Source organism: Drosophila ananassae, chromosome XL, assembly GCF_017639315.1.
Source record: "Drosophila ananassae strain 14024-0371.13 chromosome XL, ASM1763931v2, whole genome shotgun sequence".
NCBI lineage: Eukaryota > Metazoa > Arthropoda > Insecta > Diptera > Drosophilidae > Drosophila > Drosophila ananassae.
The window spans coordinates 1,073,746-1,098,171 of record NC_057931.1 but is presented as its reverse complement, the minus strand read 5'-3'; the positions used below and the strand labels follow the sequence as shown (position 1 = coordinate 1,098,171).

Here is a 24,426-nt window from a genome sequence, read left to right as displayed (position 1 = left end):
TTTCACTGCTCACTGCGCGCCACGCACACGCGGAAGAGCGGAGAGCGCCGAAAGTGTGTACCTCCACTCGCACACCTATGGGGCAGGTGAAGCCGGTGGGGCAGGTGAGGCCTGTTTCGCACTTGGGCGCTAAATCGGCGAAAAAAAAGGAGAGGACGGCCCGCAAACAACAACAAATTGACGTCAGCGGCGGAAGATAACCTTTGGCAGGCAATCAGATGCTCTCTGTTAACTCACAGCTGTTACTATAGCCTATAGCCCGATCCCCGATGTAAGCGGGATCCAAAAATATACGATTTTCGAATAATGTACGTACGTAGGTGCTTGGGTTGTGGTGCTTGTGGCCGCTGCGACGCAGATGTCGTTGGCTAATTACTTAGTTGGTCAAACACCCCAAGTATTTTGCTTTATTCTTGATACCCTTGGAGCGGGTAGCCCTTTCAGGGGCATCTCTTGGCCCATCCATGATCACTCCTCTCTCGAAGTAGCCAAAGAGAATTCCTGCTAAAAGTAAGACATATGAAGGCACAGTTTGGTTAGTGAGATACTTGGAATAGAGGTAGTAACTAGTAGTAACTAATTACCAGATCCCAGAGCCACCTCAGTGTGTGTGGGCTTCGGATTTGCCATGAAGCTAGCATTGCTTGTTTTTCTTCAATTATTTCTTAGCCCTCAGCTGATCACACATACGCCCCATGTGCCGCGAAGCTTCCGCAAGCTGGCAGACAGCTGCTGGCCGCTAATGCAGATGAAGTACAGTGGGCCCTAGCTGCCAGGCCACACTCATTAGCATACCTTGCTTCCGGGTGTCGGAAGCCCATTCGGATTCGTGCGTTTTAGGGCCATGCACAGAGCACTACCATCCGCCTGTGTGGCTGGAATAATAAGTCATAACCATTATCAATAGCACTTTGAATAAATTATATATACAATAATATATATTAATAATAAAGAGTCTCAATTAAGAGGAATTTAATCTGAAAGAGAACTCATGAAAAATATCAATCATACGCCTAGTGGCTCGTGTAGAAATTGCAATGTATTTTATTTAAAATTCAACCAGATCTTGGGGTTCTGAGACAGTTTTTTGATAAAAGTTCAAGAAACTCCTTCACGCGGATAATTCTTGCTGGGTTCTTCCAAAAAAAAATTAATCATCCGCCCTGTGGGCACTTACCATCCAGAGTGACATTGCTCATACGCCCCGTTGCACCCTGGCCAGACACCACTGTCCCAGTGCGAACTTACTTACTTGGGGGCTTACTAGACCCGTGCATCCCAGGCAGCGACCTCGCGCTGCAGGGCCAGCCCCAGTCGGGTGAAACACATGCGGCATGATCTTGATCGCCGCCGCACTAAGGTCTGTAGGCAGTAGGCAGAAGGCAGTGAAAACCCAGAGTGTTTGGCCAAGGTAAACAAATTCATCTAAATTAAGAGCCAGAGCCGCCGGAGCCGAGCCAGCTTAGGGTTTTGTTTTATTGAAGACCGAAAATTCCCACTCGCCGCGATCTGCGGTCTATGACGTCGTCTTGGGGGTCAATGTTCCGCTCGCGTCACGCTTCCAAGAGAGGCAGACATCTCTGAGGCGATCAAGGGAGCTACATATACTCTATAGATTAACCAGCCCTGCCCCATGGCACCAACTATTTCCACCCCATCCCAGTGAGAAGTGCGGGTGGTATTTAATTTTTAAACAAATCATTGTTCTTTATTTTCATCGTTGAAGTATACTCTGGCGACCGAGCCACCTCGCCGTGCTCGACTTGCTAGGCTGCTAGGAACATCGATTGTCGAGTGGAGTGTCCTCGTCGAGTTACAATTACACTTAAAGAAAATAGAGGGTTGCTTGCGTGTAAACTTAGGCCTAGATGATGGGGCGTTCAGTGTGGAAAGTTGTACACTTGGAGAAATTTCCAATGAACTGTCGTGGTGAGATGGGGTGAGTCGTGTGGAATAAATAATCAGATAATCAAAACAGGAAGTGGACGCAGGACACTAGCCTAGAGTAGGGGCCTAACTTACATTATGCGAAGTGTATAAGGTAGTTAAAGTTGAACTTTCTGCTTGCTCCGTTCGTTTCTCTAAGTGTATGAGATGGTAGTTGGTAGATGGTAGAAAAAAAAACAAAAAAATAATCGTATGTGGCTAGGGGGTGTGCGGATTAGAACCTAAGCCTAAATGGAGTGATTTCGTTTTGGTCAAGAATAAGGGGTTTCCATACATCTATTTAAAAAAAAAAAAATAGCTGATAATGTATGCGTGTAATGTATATATTTTTGTATTTTTGTTTTTTTGTATTTTGCATTCATTTTTGCTTTTTTGCATTTTGTATTTTTGTTGAATTTTCGTGTAAATATGTGAGAAAGTGAAAAAAAACATCACAGCTAAGACTTCAGTACATTTTCTCGTGGTTCGACAGTAGAATCAGTATGCGTATGTACATATGTAGATTAAAGTTATATTTTTTAGCTTTCGTCTATAAATATACGCTTACAAAATATACCCTATCTGTCGCATATATAAATATATCATTTTCATTTCATTTTCAATTCATTTTCAATTCATTTTCATTTTCATTTTCATTCTCATCGTTTGTGCGCCAATGCGCCCTCGCGGCCTTCCGACCTGAACCTCGGCCTGAACCTCGAACCAGAGCTCTTTCATTTCCTTGTCATTTGAATTTTGGGATTTACCTGCCGGGCGGGAGGGGGACCTGGGCGGCCAAATGCTGGGCAGCCAGGGCACTGGTCCCGAGCCACTCCCCATTTGGTCACCGATGTCCCCGTCCCCGTTCCCGGCACAGCTGAGATTTGTTTCTTTTCCTTGTTATCCTTTGCTTTTCTTATGCTTTCTGCTTAGAATACAAACTAGGCGAACGACTAACTTATCAACTAGAAGTACTTGCTGCCCCCCCCATCCCGCTGCGCCCCTGCCGCGCTCAATCGTCCCAGCTCCAGGTGGGGTCGAGGAGCTCCCGGTTGACCCGCCAGAGCATCAGCTCCATGCAGGCCCGCGAGTCCTCGAAGCTGCTGTGGCCGGTGGTGCCGTCCCCGCTCTGGATCTCCCGCTTCAGGTGCACCTTGGTGAGGTGGCGCAGGGCCCGCCGGTAGGGGAAGCCGCTGCAGTGGGGGAAGCTGATCGAGGTGTCGATCAGCGTGTTGTGCACGATCCGGAGGGCGCGCAGGTCATTGTCCAGTCCGTGGCCAATGAGTATGGTGTCCGCCGAGATGAGCTCGAGCAGGTCGCGCTGCACGTCGGCCAGGGACTTGGCCCCGCCCCCGGTGCGCAGGTCGCGCTCCGTGATGCCCGAGTACCGGGTGTTGTAGTCGATGATGTCGCACTCCGGCCGGACGAAGTGCTCGTACACCAGCTGCCCGTTGAGGGCCACCAGCGACACCTTGGTCACGTCCAGGCCGCGTCCCGTGTAGCTCATCTCGCAGTCGAGGGCATAGACGGCCGGGAGGTCGTGGTCCTGGCCCATCCGGCGGCGCGGCTGGGTCCGGACAAAGTCGTGGTAGGGCCCGTTGACGCCCACCACCGATCCGGTCCAGACATGGCGCTCGCTGTGGCAGCAGCCGGGCGAGGACTCGTCCGTCGCGTGGCAGCAGCTCCAGCGGCCCATGCTGACGCCGTCGAAGTAGCGCTGGAACTTGCCCGAGTGGTAGTGGCACTCCTCGCAGGTCAGGTACTCGCCGGTGAGCTCGTCCACCAGGAAGTGGCGCTTGCAGCGGGCGCAGGGCTTGGCCAGGCTGCGCTCCACCTGCACGTACTGGCAGTACTTCAGCTCCAGGTTGAGATCGCCGGCGTCCGAGCCGGAGGAGCAGGCCGAGGAGGAGGAGGATTTGGTTGAGGAGGAGGAGGAGGAGGACGAGGAGCCCGATGCCCCCGAGGAGGAGGAGCTGCTCTCGCACTCGCTGCCGCTCCACTCGCCGCCCGACTCCGAGTCCAGGGACCGGGGCGAGCTGTTGCCCGAGTCGCTCGAGGTGGCCGAGCCGCCCTCCTCGCCCCCGATCTCCGCCAGGCCGTCGTGGCAGTTGATCACCGTCACGGCCGGAGCCGTCTCCGCCAGGGCGGCGGCGAAGCTCATGTGCGGCAGGCACTTGAAGATCTCGATGGCGCCCTCGTGGACGACCGACTCCACCGGAAAGCCGTAGACCCTCAGCAGGTGGTGGTCGATTATGTGGCGGCGCAGCTGCTGCACGAGGGTGCGGTCGTCCAGGTCCAGTTGCTCGTACTGGCGCAGCGGCGGCACCAGGAAGTTGGAGTTCTTCCGCCACTCCAGGCCCGGCATCCGCTTCCGGTTCTGGGGCGAGACGGTGGGCGAGCTGGTGGGCGAGCTGAGGGCCGAGGAGGAGGAGTTGCCGTCGGAGCAGGTGATGCCGTTCCGGAGGATGCCGTTCCTGTTGTTGCTGCCTCCGTTGTGCTTGGCCAGGCTTCCGCTTCCGCATCCGCCGATTCCGTTTCCGTGTCCGTTGTTGTGGTTGGGTTTTCCGGGTTTCTTGCCGTTGGCTCCCCGCTTGCTGCCCCCCAGCTGCTGCTGTGGATTGTTGCTGTTGTTGCCGTTGTGGGTGGGGGGAGCCGTGGGGTTCTGGTGGCGCCACTTGCCGGCCGGGTTGCCCTGCTTGGGCTTGCTGTGGGACGGCATCTTGCCGGGGTTCTGTTGCTGGTCCGGGTTCTGCTGCTGCTGCTGCTGCTGAGGCGGCAGCTTCTGCTGCTTCTGCTGGCGCTTGGGGCGGGCCTTGCTCCCGGCGGAGGCAGGGGCGGCGGCCTGCAACATGGGGGTACCTGCAACATGACCGCCGGTTATTTGGTTGCCCTTCGGCTTGTTCAGATGCTCTCTACTGGAGTCGATGTCCTCGCTGGTCGCCTCGCTGCTGGTGCTGTTGCGGTGGCCCGGGTTGTGCTGGCCCAGGAACTTGTCTGCAAAGGGAAGAGAGGAGGAGGGAGGTCAGTGGGGTCTCTCAGTGGGGCAATGTGACATGTGACTCCGGCTATTAGCCCACGCATTAAATAAACTAACGTATTCGGCCCGACTTGGCCAATGCAAATTGGCGCCGATAACGAGCCGCACACGCTGCGGGAAGCAACCACAACGCCAGCACCCGCTTATCAAGCAGCGCCCGCCACGTGCTTCGGCTCTTGCTCTGGCTATGGCTATGGCGATGGCTATGGCTCTGCTTGCGGAGTCGCCCTGTTTCCACGAGCGCTCTTCCCTCTCCCTCTGCCCGGCCACCTTTCCGCCCAGCCGTCCGTCCGTCCGTCCGTCCGTCCGTCCGTCCGCGTGCTAAAGCCCCCTCCGAGTGTCTGAGTGTGTGAGTGCGCCAGTGAGTGTGCGATTTGATTTGGGAAGGTTACGCATGTCCGTAGATTGACGCATGTGGGGCGGGGGCCGCTGGCGCGCCAATTCTAGTAGGGAGGCAGAGGTGAGGGCGGCGGAGGGGGAGGGAGCGGGGGCTTACAATTATACACTTTATTATGACACTGCCATTATACGCCGGCTATTAAGCGCTTTATGCTGCGAGCGGCTTCCGCGTCGGCTCATCATTTCCCCCCTCCCGTTCTCCGGCTCTGGTACACTGGGAGAAATCTTGCTTCCCAGAGCTGGCGAGAGTAAGAAGCCCCCAGCCAGCCCTCCCCCGTTTCTCGCTGTGCAGAGACCAGGTCGTCGAGGGGGGTGGGCCGCCAAGTGTTGCCAAGCGACGAGAACTCCCAACCGGCCCACAGATCTGGTTTTTGGCCAGCGACGGATCGTGCTGATTTATGGGCATGCCAGGCGGCAAGGGGAAGCCCCACTCCCCACACCTCTCGCCCTCGCCCTCGCCCCACGCCCCCTGATCTCTCCCGAGTGCCATCCGTCAGCCGTCAAGATCGCGTGACGTCTCTAACGACCCCCATCGGCGGCTACTGGGCTCTCTTATCTCCGCGAAAGCTTCCTGTACAGTCATCCGCCCGGCTGGCTTCCTGGTGGACGAAAGCACTTCCTCAACACCCGTATTTCGGGGAAGAGAAGCTCGTAGTCCGTAGTCCGTAGCCCGTAGTCCGCCACCGACATTGAGTTTCCGAGCGCGCGTAGATAAATCATGCGGCGAGGCGGGTCGGTCGGGTTGGTTGACTTCCCAGCCCGAAGGACGCCCAGAGACGTGACCTGGGAGCCCAAGCGGGATCTGCTCACATGGCTGGAGAAATGATATCAGCTGTTTACACATGTACTGACCAGGCCGGGCCGGGCCACAGAAGCATAGGTATGAGCATCACGTATCGCCGCCGGATCGGGTGCCTGCTCCGCGATTAGATAAGGCGTGGCAGTTTCTATTTTTTTCTATTTTTTATTTTTTATTTATTGTTTATTTCTCGCCCGTTTCTGTTTCTGTTTTTGTTTTTTTCGGGCTGGACATCTGGACATCGGAGCAATTAGTCGGCGAACTCTCGGAAGCCACCTTTCGGCGGGTTTACGAGCGCCCTAAAACTCAACCTTATCAGCGGCCGCCGCTCGCGCCAATCTTCTCGAGAGGCCTTGGAAGTGTCGCCATGATATATGCCACCAGATTGGAGGACGCTTCCCACAAGATCTGCGCCAGAGATAGTTGGGTTAAGCGAGTATCCGGAGGGCTATGGAACTACGGCTCAGAGGAGCTATCCGCCCCAGTGCACTGCCAGTCGGAGGCTTCCAGCGGCTATTTCGGGCGGGTTACTGGGCAGTGATAAGATGCCGAGTCCGATCCCAGTTACCTACGGCAACAGCGCCCCTCGAGCTCCTCGAGTGCTCGCGACTGTCTTCGTACCTGGCCGCCGCCACTCCACCCAGATTCTAATCTTGATTCTAACCGGGGCTACATGGAAACAAATCACGGCCAGCTGTTCGACCCATCCCGGGCCAAGAGGAGCCACCCGAGGGCGAGCATTACACATCGGCTGGGTGCGAGAGCCACGATATTTAATTAGTTATCGCCGGCAGTCGGCTGTCAAGATAAGTCCATAAATATGCATTAGCTATCACTGCCGGCCCAGTTCCCAGTCCCCAGTCCCCAGTCCCCATAATGAATCCATGACGCAATCGGTGTTATAATTTCCCCGGACCGCGTCATGGGGCGACCCAGAAAGGCGAAGCTGAAGCCGTCGGACTTTGGCCAGCATCCAGGTAGCTGGGATGCTCTGCTCGAGCGACCTTCGGGCTCTGAGCGGCGCTTCCTGTGCCAGCCAAGACAGCGGCGACAGCCACTCGTCTCGCCCGCAATTGGTCTTGTGAATTTTTAATGAGGCCCCGCCAGCACTACGCCATAACTCGTCGTAGACATCGCCGCGTAGTTGAGCCAACACGCTCGCGAGTGTCACAACATCCCGCCGGGCCCCTGCCCTCCACGCCGCTCTTAATGCAAACTAATACGAGTTTTATTAGCGGCCGGGCCGGCCAGTGGCTGTGCGAATGTGGCCATTGAGGTCAGAGCGCCTCTGGCCGGACTGGCGGACCAAAGGTCGCTCTCGGAAGACATAAACCCGGGCTCGAGCACGGCATTATATGGAGCTACACATGTATGTGGAAGTACCAACAGGTTGGCACGCAACCTCCACATTGTTGGAATCAAATTATTAGATAATTCGCCCGCCGATTGGTAATCTTTATATCTTTATGTGCCCGGGCGGGTGGAGCGGGCGGAGATAAAAGTTCCAGGAATAGCTACATGGCTCTGCTGAGGGTGTCTTGGAAGGGTGTTCCAGGAAGCCCTCTGTGAGGCGTTCTGCGGAAGTCGCCTTCCAGGAACGGAGATTGGGGCTCTTTCCGACGAAAAACTCTGCCCTTTGGGTAAACGGCCTGAGCTTAGACCCCAACCCGTTGACCTTGGAGGTTCTCTCGAAGAAATGCTGGCCTGCGATGATGCTGTGATGGAGCAGCAGGCCCCCTGTGATGGAGTCAGTGGGGCATGTGGCTCCGCAGAGGCGTAGAGGCGGCCCCCCTGAAAACGGCATGCGCGGAATGAGTTCAAGTTGTCGCCCCGCTTTGGCTCGGATTGCATCTGGCCTGGTGGCGGGCTAGGCGGCGGAGAAAGGGGCCGTGCGCCGTATATAGCCTCAATCCGATCCGTTCGAGCGGCAGTGGGGCGTGAAAAGTGCGTCTGGCGAACGCAACCACAAAAGCCACCGCCAACCGCTGGCTGGTGGCTGCTGGAAGCCATTCCTTTTCGGCCACGACAATTATCTAATGGATGGCATAACGCCTTAGTGGCCAGCTGTGATGGGACGAGGGATGAGCTGTGGAGCGAGAGCTCCTCTGACCTTCGGGCAGTGCTCCGATGACCCAGGCGGATGGCGCAAACGCCATCCAAACGTTGGAGAGCACTTAACGCCGCCGTGCAAATTCGCGATCTCAGCGTTCTGGCCAAGTGCTAATCAATGACAAAACCGATCGGCGTTATGTAATGCCGCGAGAGCGGGCAGTAGCGTGTGCTGGGGCGATTATCAGTTCGGCTCCCAGCTCAGCATTTGACCAAAATCGAACCCCACCGCCCATCAATCGATCGCCGACTGATAGAGGGGGGGATGGGGGATGGGGGATGGGGATGGGGGCTAGTAAGCACACACCTGATACGTCAGTTGTAGAAAACACAACACGATGAAAACAGAGCCATAAAGTGCTCTTCGCGGCGCCAGGTGCCCGAGAAAACGAACAAATCTGAGCGCTATCAGCCCGCTCCTCTATTGCGTCTCAGCCTTCCCAGCGCCGATTACGCCCGGGCTCCGGGCTCCGGGCACTGGGTGGGAACTAGTCTGGCTTCTGGCTTCTGGAAAGTTTTGCTCTGAGGACTGACGTCCGAAAGTGGTGCCCTCCAGCTCGCTTTGTTTTCTTAATTTCAGCGACCTGCTCTCGGCCTTTGTTTGTTTATTTAATTCTTTGTTTCCATCCCGAGTCTCGAATTAATTTGTGACGCGAACAAAAGCGAAAGCTACTTCTGGCCCCCATCTGGGCAGACTCATTGGGCTTAAGCGAAGACTTCCTGCAATTTTCTCATTGGCGCACAAAGGCGGCAGCAGTTCCCCAGCTCTGTAGGGTAGTGTAGCTTAGGAGCAGTACCCTTGCGCGGATATCTCAAAGTTAATTGAAATGTTGGCCCCCCTTGGAGATAGACCGTTGATAAGAGCCGCCCCACTGATACCAGAAACCCTCCAGACCCTCCACCCGCCGAGTGGGCTGCTCCACCCGGTCGGTTTATATAACCGGACGGAAAGCGAGGCGTAGTACGGAAAGTTTCTAGTGGGAGAGGCCCACTAGTGGCTGCAAATATTTGCCCAAGAGGGGCTACTACTCGAGGCCTAGTGCTCTGGCAGTATTTATAGATCCACCTACTGACCCACCCGACTGAGATCCCCCCCCACCACCATCCATCCGTCCACCGCCATCGATGACGTCGAATCAACGAGCGACGGGTGTGATTCACGCCAGATGGCGGCCGATTGCTTGGAATTCTTCCGAAAACAAAGCCAGTGAATCAGCACCCGGGCCGGTGGCTCATCGCCGGCCGGAGTGGGGGGTCAGGAGGCCCCACTTGGTCTTGAGCCCAATTCTGCGGACCCCCCAGCTGATAGTCCTCACTTGCCCAGAGCCAGCGCTTGCGAGAACAGTTCCTGATAACTGCCCGCTCGCGACTGTTCCCCGTAAACTAATCTCGGAGGAATGTCTCGGAAGCGGGTGACTCACCGATCGCTTCTCAACTGCTCCCCAGGCTCTCCTCAGAGAGGATCTACACACTAACAGGAGGAAGACTCACCTTCGATGAATGAAGACTTGACCAGCCGGTGGCCGTAGCGCTGCTCCAGCCAGGCGGCGGCCGGCGGCGAGGGCGAGGACTCGCTTCCGGTGGCGCCCGAGTTGCGCTTCCGCATGTTCAGGTTTCCGTACTGCTCCGGCCTCTGCTGCTGCTGCTGCTGCTGCTGCTGGTGCTGCTGGCCCTGTTGCTTGTTGTTGTTGTAGCGGCTCTTGCGTGTGGGGTGCTTGGCGGCGCCGGTGTTGCTGCCGGCCTGCAGGGTGGCTGTGGCATGCTGCTGGTAGGCCATCATGCCGGCCGCTGCCAGGTTGCCGGCGTACTTCTGGGAGCAGCGCTTGTTGCCGGGGGTGCTGGTGGTGCTGCCGCCGTTCTGGTTGCAACGCTGCATCTTGTCATCTGGAAGGGAGAAGGGAAGGGTTAGTAAATAGTCTCACTCCTGGCCAGAATCTTAGTCTATTTCGGGCCACTGTGCTTACAAATCTTGAACAGGTGCTGCTGCAAGAAGTCTTCGAGAAAGAAGTGCATCGCTCCGCTGCAGACATAAACGCGTTCGGATTAGAGAGAGTGGGTGGGAGGGTGTGTCTATAGTGTCTTTGGTGTATGTAGTGTCTCTGGTGTCTATAGTCCGCCTGCACTTGCAGCTGAGAGCCAACTAATGCCGCAATTAGCGGCCCCGCGCGATATAAACAAAGCCGACCAGAACGGGTCTACGGCATGAGTATGAGCATGAGCCCATGAGCTGTAGCCCGCCAGAGTGAGTGGAAACCCCAGCGATCCCAGCCGGTGACGACAGAGTGACTCACCCGCTGATAACTGGGAATGCGGTGAGCCACTCTCGCTGTCTCTCTCGGCGGAGGGACCTGGGCCTAGGCCAAGTCGAGTCAGGCCAAGACCACGTGCCAGCTGGTGGCCAACAAGCTTCCTACTTAGATACCAAGTATCTCTACCGCTAGTATCTCTAGTACCTAGTATCTACTGTCTTGTATCTACTATCTTGTATCTGTATCTGTTTCTGTATCTGTAGCTGTAGTGTGCTGGCGTATCTCTGGCGTAGAAAACAAACTTAGCCGTCCTTCCGAACTTTGGTCCGCGGTGCTGGTGGAACCGCTTCATCATTGCCCCTCCGGGTGGCCTGCTCCAGCGGCGGGGAAGCTCGTGTCGGCCGGGTCGCGTCAGATGGGGGCGGATGGGCGAGTGCGCTGCGCGTCTGTGGCAGAGGGTCGGTCTGTGGCAGTGAGTGGGTAGCTAGTTGGCTGCACTAAACACAAAACGAAGCGAAACAAACGGCAAAAATTTTGATACTTTTGAGCAAATGTTTTGTTTGTTTTGAAAGTGTCTTGAACTGTTCCGATAACATGTTGATAATATTCTCCAGCAACTAGGCCAACTGACACTAGGCCCTGACAGGCCTCCGGCCGAGTGGCGGGAGGCGCAAGGGTCATGTGATCCAGTACTCCAGTAAGAGCAGGGCCGCTTTCTCCGGGCCCTCTTCCCCGCTTTCCGGCCAAGACAGTGACGATCGCGACCCGAATAAGAAACAGTCATCACCAGAGGAGCGAGACAAAGGCAGAAGAACGCAGAACGCAGACTGCGGGAAACAGGTACCAGTTCGTGCCTAGCGCCGCTCCATGTGCGCACCACCTCCCCCCTCCCACCAGCAGGCTACACCGGGAGAAACTCCGGCCACTCCGCCGCTGAGGAGCTCGCCGGCCGAGAAGACTAGTTTCGGAAACTGGATTCCTTCGCCGAGTGCACCCTTTGGCGGCTTCGTTCGCGAATCGCTTAGCTATTCACTGCCACGGCCACGCCCCCCATTAGGGCGTGTGATTTATGGAGGCGCCGCGCTGAATGGCGATGAGTCGGATGCGGTATTCAAATGAGGACCGGACTCATGCGAACTGCGAACTGCGTACTGGGTATTGGGTACTGGGTACTGCGTAGTGCTCGAGAACCAGTTTCGGGAGGGCGGCGGGACACGTGCTGGTGTCGCCCCCAGTCGCCCGCTGCTCCTCCCTCCCAACTGGCTGGCCGGGCTGCCAAAACGGAAGTGCAGCGGGCGCGTGGTTCTATTTTTGCGGCAACTGCCTCATCATCGCGGCGCGCAGTTCGCGATTCATTCATCCCAGCTGGCAGCAACAACGAGCGCCAGAGTTGAATGAATTCCACGCCGCTCCCAGCCAGGGAGGAGGGAGGAGGGAGGCGGGATGAGGAGGCAGGGCAGAAAGCGAGTGAAGTGTACAGACCGATCATTAGGGGAAGAAGGCCGCTCCGAAAGAGACTCCGCGCCAAGACCGCAATTATGTCTGAGCTTCTGCTTCTGGTCCGAAGGGAGCCCCCTTCTGGCATTCCTCTGCCCGGCCTGGCATGGCAACAGACCTCGGCGCCTGCGCGAGGCCCTCAGCCACTCAGCCACTCAGAGACCCACTCGACCCGAGCGAGTTCCGAAAGTTTTCCGAAATCCAAACTCCAAAGCTCGCGTGGAAGTTTCCCCAGGCCGCCACTCACCACTCGCCACTCGCACTCGCGCACTCTCGAGGCCCAAACGAGTTTCCACTAATGGGTTTAATGGCTCCGCTGGGGAGGCGAGTGGTGGGCCGGACTGGGCCTAACCCCACGGGTTCAGCTGCGAGGAAAAAGCACATGAGTCGCGATCGGAGAACAGGCACACGTGCGTGGTGCGGAGCTGCGATTCTGGGCTCGCAGGGACCAGCCGGAAGTGGCGGCGCGGCCTCTGCGAGTCGCGTAATGGCGGCCGGGCCATAAACGCGGCCAGAGTCCGCTGGAATGAAGTGATTTGCATTCAGTTACGTGCCGGCTAGAACTCTCCGGAGCTCGGGCACGGCCTTGGGAGGCACACAGCGGGCATTAGACCGCTGTAAGGCCCTGCCGGAAAGCAGGAAGCCCTGTCGTTCTGGGACGTGCCTCCAGCTCTTCTGGGAGGAGCGGAGCAGTGATTCTCTAATCGCGAAGCACTTTAGATTGCCGGGGAAGATGGAGCGTGGGCCATTAGTTGCTTCGTGCCCTGGAACAGTGCCTCCGGGAGTAGATCGGCCAGCCAGAGCCCGCCAAACGCCTCTGAAACGCTTTCAGATCAGCCCGTCAGCAATTGTTATTAATTGGGAACATTATGGAATGCGTTGTTTACTCGACCGCCCCAGCTCGTCCAAACAAATCAGTCGTTTCTTCCCCAAATAGACTCTGGGCCGGGCCACGCCCCTCTTTCGGGGGATACATATACATGGGTGGGTGTGGTGCGTAGTGGACTGCCTAGGACTGCCACTGAGGCTGGGAAATTAAAATTGGAGGGATGAGTTCATCCGGGAGTCCACGTCCACGTCCGCGTCCGTGTCCGCGTGCTTGCTGTCAGTATTGCGCGGTTTTGACACTTTTCTGACAACCCGAAGGGAACAAGACCAACAAAGACCTGTGCGGAGCAGCCTCTACGGGCCGAGCATCGTAATATTGTGAACCGAAAGTCTTGACACTTGTCAGAGCAGATCATCTTCATCATTCCACTTTGTTCGTGGGAGGCGGCGCGGCGCGGATGAAAATAAACGTGGAATCGCGAGAGCTGCAATCTGGGGCTCATGGACTGGGCTGCTCCGGCTGCGGAGGAGATGGAGAAAGTGGCGGAACGGGGATGACCCATATTCCGATCGGACAGAGACGGCACTACTCGGAGAGAAAGAGGCGGCTGCCTCTTTGGTTTTTGTTGAAAAATGACTTTTTGAGAAAATGTTCTCGCTCGCAGATCTGTTTCTGTTTCTGTTTGTGATTTCTGATTTCTGATTTCTGGCTTTGTTTTGGCGTGTTTTGCATTGGGGGTGGGAGGGAGGTGGGGCGGAGGGGTGGAGCACAACCACTGGTCTTCATTCATTCGAAAAATAGAATGTTTATGGCGATTATCATCCTCGCAGCCGTGGTAGTATGTGGCCATGGCTGACGTACAGCACAGTACAGTGTCACTCTGAGCCCGCTCCTCGGGCCTGTGGCTGGTGGTCTGGTGGCATTATTTTTAACACGCATATAGTGCGGCTATATGCGGTGATGCAGAGCCACCGCAGAACCTCGATGATTTATTGGCCGCCCTGCCAGAGCCGCCAAGTAATCAAAGTAATACAAATGGGCGCACAGTTTATAAAAATAAACAAACGCCAGAGCGGTGCGCCAGAGCGGATGGGACAGAAGGCAAACAGTAAACATCTTCAAGCTCCTAGCCAGCCAGCCAGCTAGCTGGTCACCATAGCCATATAGATTCTGCCAACAACAAAGAAGCAGCCCCTCTTCCCCCATCTGCCTGGCAAGCGGGACAAGGGCACGACAGCTAGAGAAATGATGGCAAATTTTGATGTTGAGGCACGCCGCCAGCTGCTCGGCAGTGGCCAGCAGTGGCAAGTAGGGTGCCCCGCAGGACGACAGGTGCAGCTGCTCTCCAGTTCCAGCTCCAGCTGCAGCTCCAGCTCCAGCCCTTGCTGGCAGAGCCGTGCGGGGAATACCAAAGAGCTGCCAGACAAAGAGCTCTGCGCCTGGCAGTCAAGTGGAGAAACCACAAGCCCGACGCCCGACTGGTTGGCTGGTTTCTGGCCCGAACCTCCATTTGCATGCACAGCTATTTGCTTAATTCCGAGTAGAAAGTAACCCCAATTGCACTTGTAAAAAACATAAGTAAATAGCGCCGCGAGTGCCCAACAAAGAGGCGGTAAACACGGTGGCCTGGCTCTGGCCCGGCCTGGCCTGGCTCTGGTAGACGCCGTGGCAGTGAAAGGCCCGAGGCCTACGGGCCAAGTGGCTTTTCGGCCAGAAAGAGAAAAGAGCGAGGGCCTCCGCACACACGTCGTCTGGAACAGGGCGGAGGAGATCCTCCCGAGGAGGGAGGAGCAGTGCCAGAGAGACCGATAAGCATTCCGACTCGCAGCCACAATTCTGAGTGGCTTGCAGTTTTGTTTTTGTCACGTTTGTCATCCGAGGCCTCGAAAGCGCAAATCAGCGAGTCGGCAGTCTGGAGGAGAGGCGCCAGGAGCCGGGTTTCAGCCCCGGGGGCAGGTCCTCCGCCTCTGCCTCCTCCTCCGCGGGTCTCTAGCGCCGCAGCCACTGCCCACTCGGCCCACTCGATCTAAATAAAGAGCCACAATTGAAAAGACTTTATCTATAAACTGCTCTAGATTCTAGATACTAGATACTAGATACTAGATAGTATCTGCTAGATACTTAGATACTAGCCACTAGAGGCAATCGCGGCGGGGAACCTTTCGCCCGGCACTCTTAATCTCACAAGTTGATCGGGGAATCTACAGATACTGTGTATCTGTATCTGCGCACTCTTTAGATTTATTTCCAGCGCGGAGGCTCCTCCCCCGCCATCCAGTAAATCACCCTTGAGGGAGAACTACAGATCCGAGATGATGGCGGCCTCTCACCGCCCGGCGAATAAATTCATTCACGAGGGGCCGTGGTGGGGGGCTGCCACAACGCAGATTATGATGTGATTTAGGAGGTGCTTCTTGGCCACCTCTGGACAGGCACTCAGGTGACTCAGCTCCAGGCTGGCTGGGCCGGAGAGGAGAGGAGGCTGCCTGGAGAGGCCCTCTACGACGGCTGGCAATTTCATAACTCGCTCGAGACTCAGCGTTTTCGAAATGTGTTCCGATGTTCCGAAAAAAGCACTTTGATTCATATTTTGGATTGTCGCACGTATAGGGGGGGAAGCGAATAAAAAATAAAAAATAAAAATAATAAACAGCAACGGCAACAGCAACAAAAGTAAACAGCTAAGCACAAATGGCCAAAGTGAAAACGAAGCTGTTGAATAAGAAGTTCGACTCGTCGAGTCGACTCGACTTCGAGTTGAAAACAAAAACGAAAACCTTAAAAACTTTCGCTTTGGCTTTGGACTTGGCCCCCACGATGGCCCATCAGATGGCCAGCAGCAGCAGCAGCAGCTCCGACTGGAAATGGAGAAGAGCTGCTCCCTGGTGTCCGCCGGGCGACCTCTCTTATGTCACGTACTGTCTCCGGCGCTCTTCTGATCTCGCCCGGAGTGCCAAAGCGCTGACCTGGCGCTGGCGGCCACTTCGCATTTCACTTTCTGGCTTATGCAAATGGGCGTGCGGCGATTATGTCATGACACACGACCTATCCAACCCCTGCCTCTGCCTCTGCCTCTGCCCCGCCTCGATTTCGCTTCCACACGTATTTGGCATGCCGCGTTCGTGATTCTTTCGCCAGATTTCGAATCCAAATCTGAATCTAAATCTGAGTCTGAGTCCGAATCTGCGGGTATGCGAGTCCGAAACTAAATGCCAGCCAATTAGCATAAGAGTTCAAACGAATTATTCAAATAGTGGCGCAGGAACAACAACCCGCGCCCCGTATCAGTGTCAGTATCAGTATCAGTATCAGTATCAGCATCGGAGATCGGCGATCGGAGTCATATGACGGCGATGCTGGCCAGCGGATTGTGTAATAGAGCAGTAGTGTCTTCGCGGGATAAGTGGGCCAGGTCTTGCTCTGGTTCTGGCTCTGTCGGATGACTTCATCAGCCAGCCATCCAGCCATCCAGCCATCCATCTAGCCATTGGCATTTGCTGGAAATTGCTGCCGCTGCACACTAACCTGCATGCCGAAGCCAATTGCCTGGCGCGGAATGCCATGGAGTGGCGTATTTTGCGTACTTTGGGGGGAGGAGGTGTGCCTGGAGGGGCGGGAACTAATAACAAACAACACAAGCACGCTGATAAGCTCCAAGCACCCCTTATTGGTCTTGGAGGGGAAGGGCCTTGCAATTGGAAGCTCTGAGCTGGGATTGGAGGGCTCTGCCAAGGGGCATCGCGGGATGGGGCGAGGCGAGTCCTGCCGACCTCTCTGGCCAAGAGTGCGGAATAAAAATAAATGAACTCGATTCGCGGAATGAGCCGTGCGGCGCGCAACAAGAGCAAGGCGACGACGCACACAAGGAAGCCCCAAAATAGCTCGCCAGAAAGTGGAATAAACAAACAAGAAGCCAGCGAGGGGCCTTACTGTCGGCCGAGAAAAGTTCATCTCCGAAGAGCCATTACTATCTGGTGCTAGTGACTAGTCCCACTCCCAGCCGGAGGGGACGGGACGGGACGGGACGGGACGGACCTTTCCCAACCGAAAAGAAAGTAACCCCAGCCCCCCAGACCCCGCCATGCAAATCAGTCGCGAATGAAAGTTGATCGCCGGATCGCACTATTATGTAAACAGCGGGTTTTATTTTATTTCTGTTTCTGTTTCTGTTTGTGTTTGTGATTGTGATTGTCTCCGCTCTTCTGGCTGGCCAAACTCGATTCGCCGCCTCCTACTCCAGCACCTCCGCCTCCGGAAACTATCCTCCTCCGGCCTCCGGCCCGCCCCGCCCCGATTGCAGCTGCAGCGGAGTTCTTATCGCCGCCGGCCAAGAGCACCCCGCTCGAGAGCCGCGAGGGGTAGGTCAGGACGGAGAGCTGCTCGAGCTGGTGGTTTCCGCACTCGAGTGGGGCCAGCACTCCGCCCCAAGAGCCCCCCAGTACGTCAGTCCCCTACTCGCACTCGTGGAGTGTGGGAAAGACCCGACCCGCAGCTGTTAAAACCCCAGCTCCCTGCTACCTGCTCCCTGCTACCTTCTACCTGCTACCTGCTCCAAGATCAAACACGAGTCTTTCTTTTTTCGGCTTCTGGGGAATGTGGAGCGCGGAAAGTGGAATAGGTTGAGTTCTCGATTCGCGGGCTTTGTTTGCTCAGCTCCCCCCCCCCCCAGGCCACCCCTCCAGGTAGGTGGCACCATCTTGGTAGAACTTACTCTTGCTCTGCTTGCCGCTGACCACCTGCAGGATTCCGTAGACGGCGTAGGCGATGACCACGCAGGGCAGGGCCACCGCGCCGAAGGACACGTAGTCCAGGGCCTCGAAGTAGTTCGCAATCTGCTCCATGGTGCCTCGTTTAGTGGCAGTAGTTCGCTTGGACACTCGCACTGGCACTGCACTCGAACAAAAAAGGGAAGTAATTGGTTTGTGTGGCGCGGCAGGAAGCTGTCCTTCCTGGGAATTGATTTTTCGGTTGCACGTTTCGTAATTGTCTCGGGGTTTTGGGTTCTGGGTTCTTGCTTCTTTTTTTCACTCTTCACTTTTCACTTTTGGGGGCTCTCGCCTAATTGACTTCCGCTGCCGGGCGCGGCGGCAGCTGGCCTTTCTGGGGCACTGTTTGAAGGTCCTGCGGAGTGCGCGAGTCCTGCTCCAGGGGTGCTGTCTGTGTCGCCGTGGGGGGAGTGGCTCTCGCTTGGCTGCCTCGTCTGTGTTGCAGATGCTGTTGCTGTTGTTGCTTTTGCTGTTGCTGTTGCTGTTGTTGCATTTGTAACGCCATCGTTTTGCACCGCAAATCTGGCGCAATTGATTTGCATCGGTGGTGTTTCAGTAAACGGCTGAAATCCCCAGGAACGCGTCTTTTTTCCTCACAAAAAAAACAAACACTCGCGACCGCGGAATAGTCCTCCAAATGGCTGGTGTTGCAAGTTGCAAGTTGCAAGTGGCGAGTGGCGCGGGCAATCTATCTATTCATCCGCCGCGCGCGATTCGATTCGGCACATCTTGCCCCGCGAAGCTCGGAATATAAAGTTAACTCTGTGCTGTGCTGCGATGCGATGCGATGCGATGCGCCGAGCGGCAGTTCTGTCCCGTCCGAAGGTACTTTTTCGAAAAAAAAGCAAAATGTTTTTGTTGACGCTTTTAAGCGCTGCTGCCTGCTGGCTAACAGCGCGAGAGCAACAGCGCCGGAGAGAGCGCTGAACGCTGAGCGCTCTAGCCTCCGTCTCCGCCTCAATGGCGCACAGTAATGGCAGGCCGGAGCGCAATGGCGCGAGAGCGGAAGTGGGAGAGCGGCAAGTGATGGCGCAGTGACACGAGCCTCTCTCCACCTCTCCATTTTAATAATTAATAAATAACAAATTGCTGCTGTTATTATGTTTTGAAATCAAAAATAATTATTAATAATTAATATCTCGTGCAAATATTTTAAATTCTCCGACTCAGTCACTTCCATCTTTGGATGTGGGGCCTGTGCCCGACTCTCCATCTCTGTTACTTGCTCTCTCCCTGTGGAGACTCTCCCTCTCCCGGGCTGTTAAGATCGCCGCGAAGCACGTGAGGCCGCTTAACCCTTGTGGGGCATGTTGCGAAAAGGAATCAGCCGCCCGTGGAACAAATCGGGAGATTTCCGTTCCAGAAAAGATTCTCCCGCCCCCCAGGGCCCTCCGGGAACAATGGCTGATGAAACGAGCTGGATTTCTGGGTAAGGCGCAGTTTCGGGGTTCGGCTGGTTCGAGGTAATAAAATTTTGGAGGGGTGCTGGAGCTGGAGGGGGGCCGGCAAGCCACAAGGGGAAAAACACGTACGGCCACATGCGCCAGTTCAATGCTATTACTGCACGTGCGTACATATGTACTCCCTATATATAGACTACGTATATGTATGTACTCCCCATGTAGGCCGACATCCGACCGAGCCACCACAGAAACTTTCCACCGAAACCCGCGACAGCAAATGACATTGGTGGCTTGGAGGCAATTAGAATTATGTTGGTTATTGGCCGATCCTATCTCCGGTTCAGCCCCTAGCCCCTATCCCCCAGCCCCCAGCCCTTAGCCCCAGCAGTGGCCAGGCCACGTCAGCCGAAAAGTTAGTCCCCGCCACTGGGGGGCAGCTGAATTATAGATGTGACCTTAGCGAGCCACTGGGGCCAGGACAATTCGATTCCAGTTGGGATAGCCAGGCGAGCCATGCACTCCTCCTCTCTGTTGTGCTCCCCGCACAAAGACAAGTATTTGCGGGGGTGGGGGGCAGGTAATTGCGGCTGCCTCGCCCCCCGAGATAGCCTCTATCTGAGGCGAACGAAACGCTCTTTGTTCCACGGCCCGAACAAAGGGCCGGAGACTCGACACGTGTCCTTCTTGCCCAATTACGAGTGTCTCGGCAGCGATTCCGGGTTCAGGGCTGTTTTGACACACGTTGTCTGGGGTCTAGACGGCGTAGTCCGGGGGCTTTGTGTCTCAACGACGGTGGAGAGCTCCTTCTCGGAGGCGGAGTGTGCCTGGCAGGTTCAACGCTTCGTGTGTTGTCCGGTCCGGGGGTTGAACAGCCCACCTTGTAGTGTGTGGTGTGTGGATGCACCCCCAAGGTGCCCCTTCCCGGCCGCACTCGCTGGGGCTGTTGTGGTTCGATTCAATCGCCAACCCATCTGGCCGGGCGGGTTTTGGCTCTCGCTGTGTGTTTTGGCCATTGAACCTGATCCCCGCTCGCTAGAGACACCTTTTGTTTTCGGCGTCATTCCTGTTTTCAGTCTGTTTTTGTTCCACCCACCCTAACACCCGAACACCCGTACACCCGTACGGGGTTTAACGTACTGGCGGCCTTACTTTCTGCAGAGCCAGGTCGGCCCGGTTCCGACCAGTTTCGGACATTTGCATGGCCCATGAGCGCTTCGCACAGTGCGGAATGTGCAACTCGGCGTCAAAATATGGCTGTGGATATAAATAAACATCTCATGGATTGCCAAACTCCCGGCTCTTGCTCTCGCGACAAGTGCGCAATTCCCAAACGAATCCCGATGCGGTTGCGGCATTATTTCCACACACGCGGCTCTTGAGTTATGGCCAATATATTAGGGTGCCTCCGCAGGTGACACTGCGGAGGAGGCGTGGCAGCCGCGACCTGCCATTAGAGGCTGAAGGCACAGCCGTAAATAAGGGTGGGGGAGACTCCAAGCTAAATAAGCAGTGTGCCGTTCAAGAACACAGTTCAGTGTGTCTGAATTATGGACGGAGCGGACAGTCAGCTGCTTATTTATTCGAAATATCCAGCCGAGTCAGGCCACGGCATTCGAAAGTTCGGTTCTGGCGCGCGGAAAGGAAACTTTGAACTTTCATTCATGGCGGAGAGGGCGCGCGAGAGCGAAAGCTCTTATCGGGGTAACGAACCGTTATGTTGCTTTCGCCGCGCCACTGCTCTTTCTGTTTGCCTCCTGTCCTTGTCTAGGCCACTGCAGTGGGCGCCCCACCCGGGGGGCGAGAGAGTGCATGCTGGGCGAAAGTGAGAGAGTGGAGATGGGCGGCGGGGAGGCACTTGAACTTGCACAATTCTGCGGGAGGCCGGGGAAGAGGCGAGCGCGTGTCTCTGTGGAATCAGGTGTGCGATATGGCGTGGGTGGTTGAACCGCCGCTATCTGCCAGCCGCACACGCCCATGGCTCGCCCTCCCCCGGAGATACAGCCGCGCCAGATGTTGGGGTAGGCAGGGGCCCTCCCTCCCTCCCTCCAGCCAGCCAGCCAGCAACTAATTGGCTGGGAAACTAATTAAATGCCGAACAAAATCAGTCCCAGGGCCATAAACAAGAGGCGAGACACTTCCTGGCCAGATAGCAGGTGGAGCATCCAGTCCAGTTCCAGGACAGACACCGCGCCTCGCGAATCAGCGGAGGAGAGCGCCAGATAAGCCCCAAAACCGCAACCTGCAGCGGCTCATCGACGCGGAAGTCGCGCAGCCTCTGACAGTTTTCGGGCGGAAGTTGTTTATTGAATTTATATTTAATTGGCTGCCGCCTGCTGTTGTGCCTTCTGGCTTATCGAATCAATCGCCTGCCGGAGGACAGCAGCCTCAAGCCTCAAGTGGTTGCCCGGAACTGCGTCTCGGCGGGGGAGCAACGGGGCGTATACGCAACCCGCCTTGTTCTGCAAGTGGCCCAGGAACTGGGCCAACTATCCCCCACTGGACTCCCACTGGAATGCTTCTACTCAGGCCCGCCTTGAGGTTCGATGCGCTCCCGGGCGAGCTGATCGGCGCGCTTTGTTCGTCATTTGCGATTATTCGCATTTAATGCGATTTACATTTCCGAGTGCAAGTTGAGGCCGGTTCTGAAGGCCAAGATGAGCGAAAAGCTTTCGCAGCCTCAGCTACAGTATCTGCATCTGTATCTGTATCTGTAGCTGTATCTGTAGCTGTATCTGCACTTGCTCGCGTATCTGTATCTGTAGTTTCTTTTGGGAATAACTGAATTCTACTGCGCTGTAGGTGCATTGAACCTATTGTTTATTTAATTCGGCGAGCTTTCGATATGAGGCGCTAAGTAGAAACTGCTGATGTTTTTCTGGCAAATTAGAGAGAGAGCGAGTGCCCTCCTTACCCAGCCCCAGTCCCAGCCCCAGTCCCAGCCCCAGTCCCAGTCCCAATGCCAATGTCGCTCGCTCCCGTTCGGGCATAAAATTTAACCTCGAAAACAAACTTTTCTTTCGTCGGCGAAGTTCATTGCCGTTCTTCAACCTCGCGGGTGCCGCTGCGAGTGCGTTGCCTGTTTTCTGTCCCTCTCCCCGTCCCTATCCCGCCGCCTCCCTCTCCCTATCCCGCTCCCGCTTTGTTATTATTGTTTTTTAAATTTTGTTGTTATTACCCCCTGTGACGTTGTTTCGAAGCCAGAGACCCAATATCCTTGGCACGAGGCGAGTGCCCCGGCTTATCAGCCAGCCATTTGCATTCCCCGATAAGGCCCTTTTCAAATTAGTTTCTTGAAGTCGGAAGCCAGAAACTGCCGCAATTCCTCGATCAGATAGGCCCTGCAATTTGCATTATTCAGACTGTTGGCCTGGGGACTTGCCGACCTGCCGACCTGCCGACCTCCCGCCCTGACTTTTGGCGCTGCGGGGCCCACTGTGCCCCCAGCCAGCAATCAGCTGACTGGCGCGAGTGTGCACAGCTGTTTTTTGCCCCAACCCGAAACGTGCGGCCGCCGATTAAAGCGCATCATAACAAAACGCGAAATGCTAAATAAACAGGCCCGAAGCAGCCCCAAAGCAAATAGGGAAAGAATCACAAACTCACATGTTGCTGCTGTTGCTGTTGCAGCTGATGTTGCTGTTGCTGTTGCTGCTGCTGCTGATGTTGCTGTTGTAGTGTCAAGTGTTGTCGTTGCTTTCGCTTCTGTCGCTTTCAATTTCATCCAAAAAGGTCGGGCATTCGAGTTGTAATACATCTTGGGCTGTCGCCTGGGGTGGAACTGCTGCTTGTTGTTGCAACTGCTGTTGCTCCTCTGCTGCTTGACTTGCGATGGCAGGTCCTGCTCCTGCTCGGGTTTGCGCTTCGTTGCTCCGCCAGGAGTCGCCAGCATAGTGTCCTTTCCGGCTACTTCCGCCAGAAGCATGTTGCTGCCCCTCGCAGCACTCTTGTTGTGTTCTTGTGACCCTGCCACTTGTTGCCTCTGGGGACTATTGCTTCAACTGTTGTTGTCACTGTTCTGGTTGCTGATGTTGCTGATGTTGCCACTGCTCCTTCGATTGCTGCCACCAATGTTGCTGCCTCGGCGGTCGGGCGTTCTATTTGCGTCGCGGTTCCTTTGTGTTGCATCAGCAATTCCACTCGCATAGTTTGAAGTTATTTCTCGTCAGGCGCGCCGCAAAAACAAAAACGCGGAAAACACAAAAGAGTCGCCTGCTTTCCCCGATTTCCCCGATTTCCCGGTTGACGTCACGTTTTCCGTTTGGCGGCCAAACACCTCGGGCCCGATCTGCGCAGCGCCCGACAGTAATGTCCACTGTTCGCAGAGTGTTCTCCCAAGTGCACCAGATGAGCTGCGATTGGAGTCCACTACTGATCACTGATCTCACTTTCCGCTCAAACACAAAACTGTCAAAAAAATGCCTGCTTCCTCTGGAGAAGAACTCGGTGCGGCGGCCCAACTTGTTGGGTAATTAACAACAACAACCCGCTTATGATTGAAGCTCAAAATGGACTGGCAGCAGCAATTGTTGCTGCTGCTGCTGCCGCCTCGCTGCTGCTCTTTCCACAGCCTCTGCCAGCTGCGGCAGTGGTTCTCTCTCGATTTCGGAGCGGAACCGACTGCAGGCGCAGCTATATAGTATATATAGTAGTCTATGGCATGGCCTTTGTGCATAATTCCAAGAATATATCGCCAGCGCCGCCAGCGCCCGAAGAGTTCAAAGCGCGGGCTGCGAGAGCCGGCCACTGCGCAGGAGAGCGCCGAGAACGGGCTGGTGAGCTAGCCAGGGGCTGGTGATAAGACCAGGGGAGTACCCATTAAAAAAGGCGGTAGACAAGCAAGCACTATGGACATTAGGAGGAGAGGTAATAATCTATCTTGCTGTGGGATATATTTTGTGGAAACATCTTAGACAGCCTACGGAGTACACCCCATAGACACACCATGTGCAGGGTATTATATCAGTGCCATATCACAACCTTTGGCAGAACAAAGAAAGCCAGCTTGTGCCCGTGACGCATGGCGTATTTGCCGTTTGTTTGCCATGTTGCCTCTATAGCCTCCGATATTGCGCCTAACCCAGTTCGAGTGTCATCATCGCGGAGCCGCGCGCGTGCCGTCTCTTTCGCCGCTGCCAGCCGCCTCTCTTTCTAGAGCTTTCACTCTTGCAGCACACTGGGCCCAGCTAGCCCGAAACTTGGCGACAGGATGTGTCATAGACTCACCCAATAATACAGGTCCTGGCGCTCCGATTTCTGGACACTTCTGGAGAGTTTCAATTTCACACTCTGTGGCAGGGATTTCGAAAAAAAAACAACCTCACGGTTTTCGCGCGAAGAGTCAACTGACGGGCTGGCCCGCACATTCGCACACTTATAAGGACCAAGGCGAAGGACCTGCACTCGGCCCGGACG

The 24,426-nt window shown here is 55.6% G+C and overlaps 1 protein-coding gene across 7 annotated transcripts; it reads right to left on the bottom strand.

Annotated features, from left to right (window-relative positions):
• Positions 1–1,681: 1,681 nt before the first annotated feature.
• Positions 1,682–24,394, bottom strand: LOC6503884. Of its 7 annotated transcripts, none has more exons than XM_032452524.2 (4): positions 22,618–23,542; positions 9,762–10,154; positions 4,843–4,920; positions 1,682–4,785 (listed from the first exon to the last, which is right to left on the bottom strand). In XM_032452524.2, exons 1-4 carry the CDS (start codon positions 22,934–22,936, stop codon positions 2,939–2,941), a joined length of 2,637 nt encoding a protein of 878 aa, XP_032308415.1. In that variant the 5' UTR covers positions 22,937–23,542; the 3' UTR covers positions 1,682–2,938. The 7 variants fall into 7 exon arrangements, with proteins under 7 accessions (XP_032308415.1, XP_044572733.1, XP_014761108.1 ...); XM_044716798.1 differs by lacking the exon at positions 22,618–23,542 and adding exons at positions 10,235–10,290; positions 17,557–17,676 and having other exon boundaries at positions 1,682–4,920; XM_014905622.3 differs by lacking the exon at positions 22,618–23,542 and adding exons at positions 10,235–10,290; positions 10,822–11,439 and having other exon boundaries at positions 1,682–4,920.
• Between the last annotated feature and the right edge of the window lie 32 nt (positions 24,395–24,426).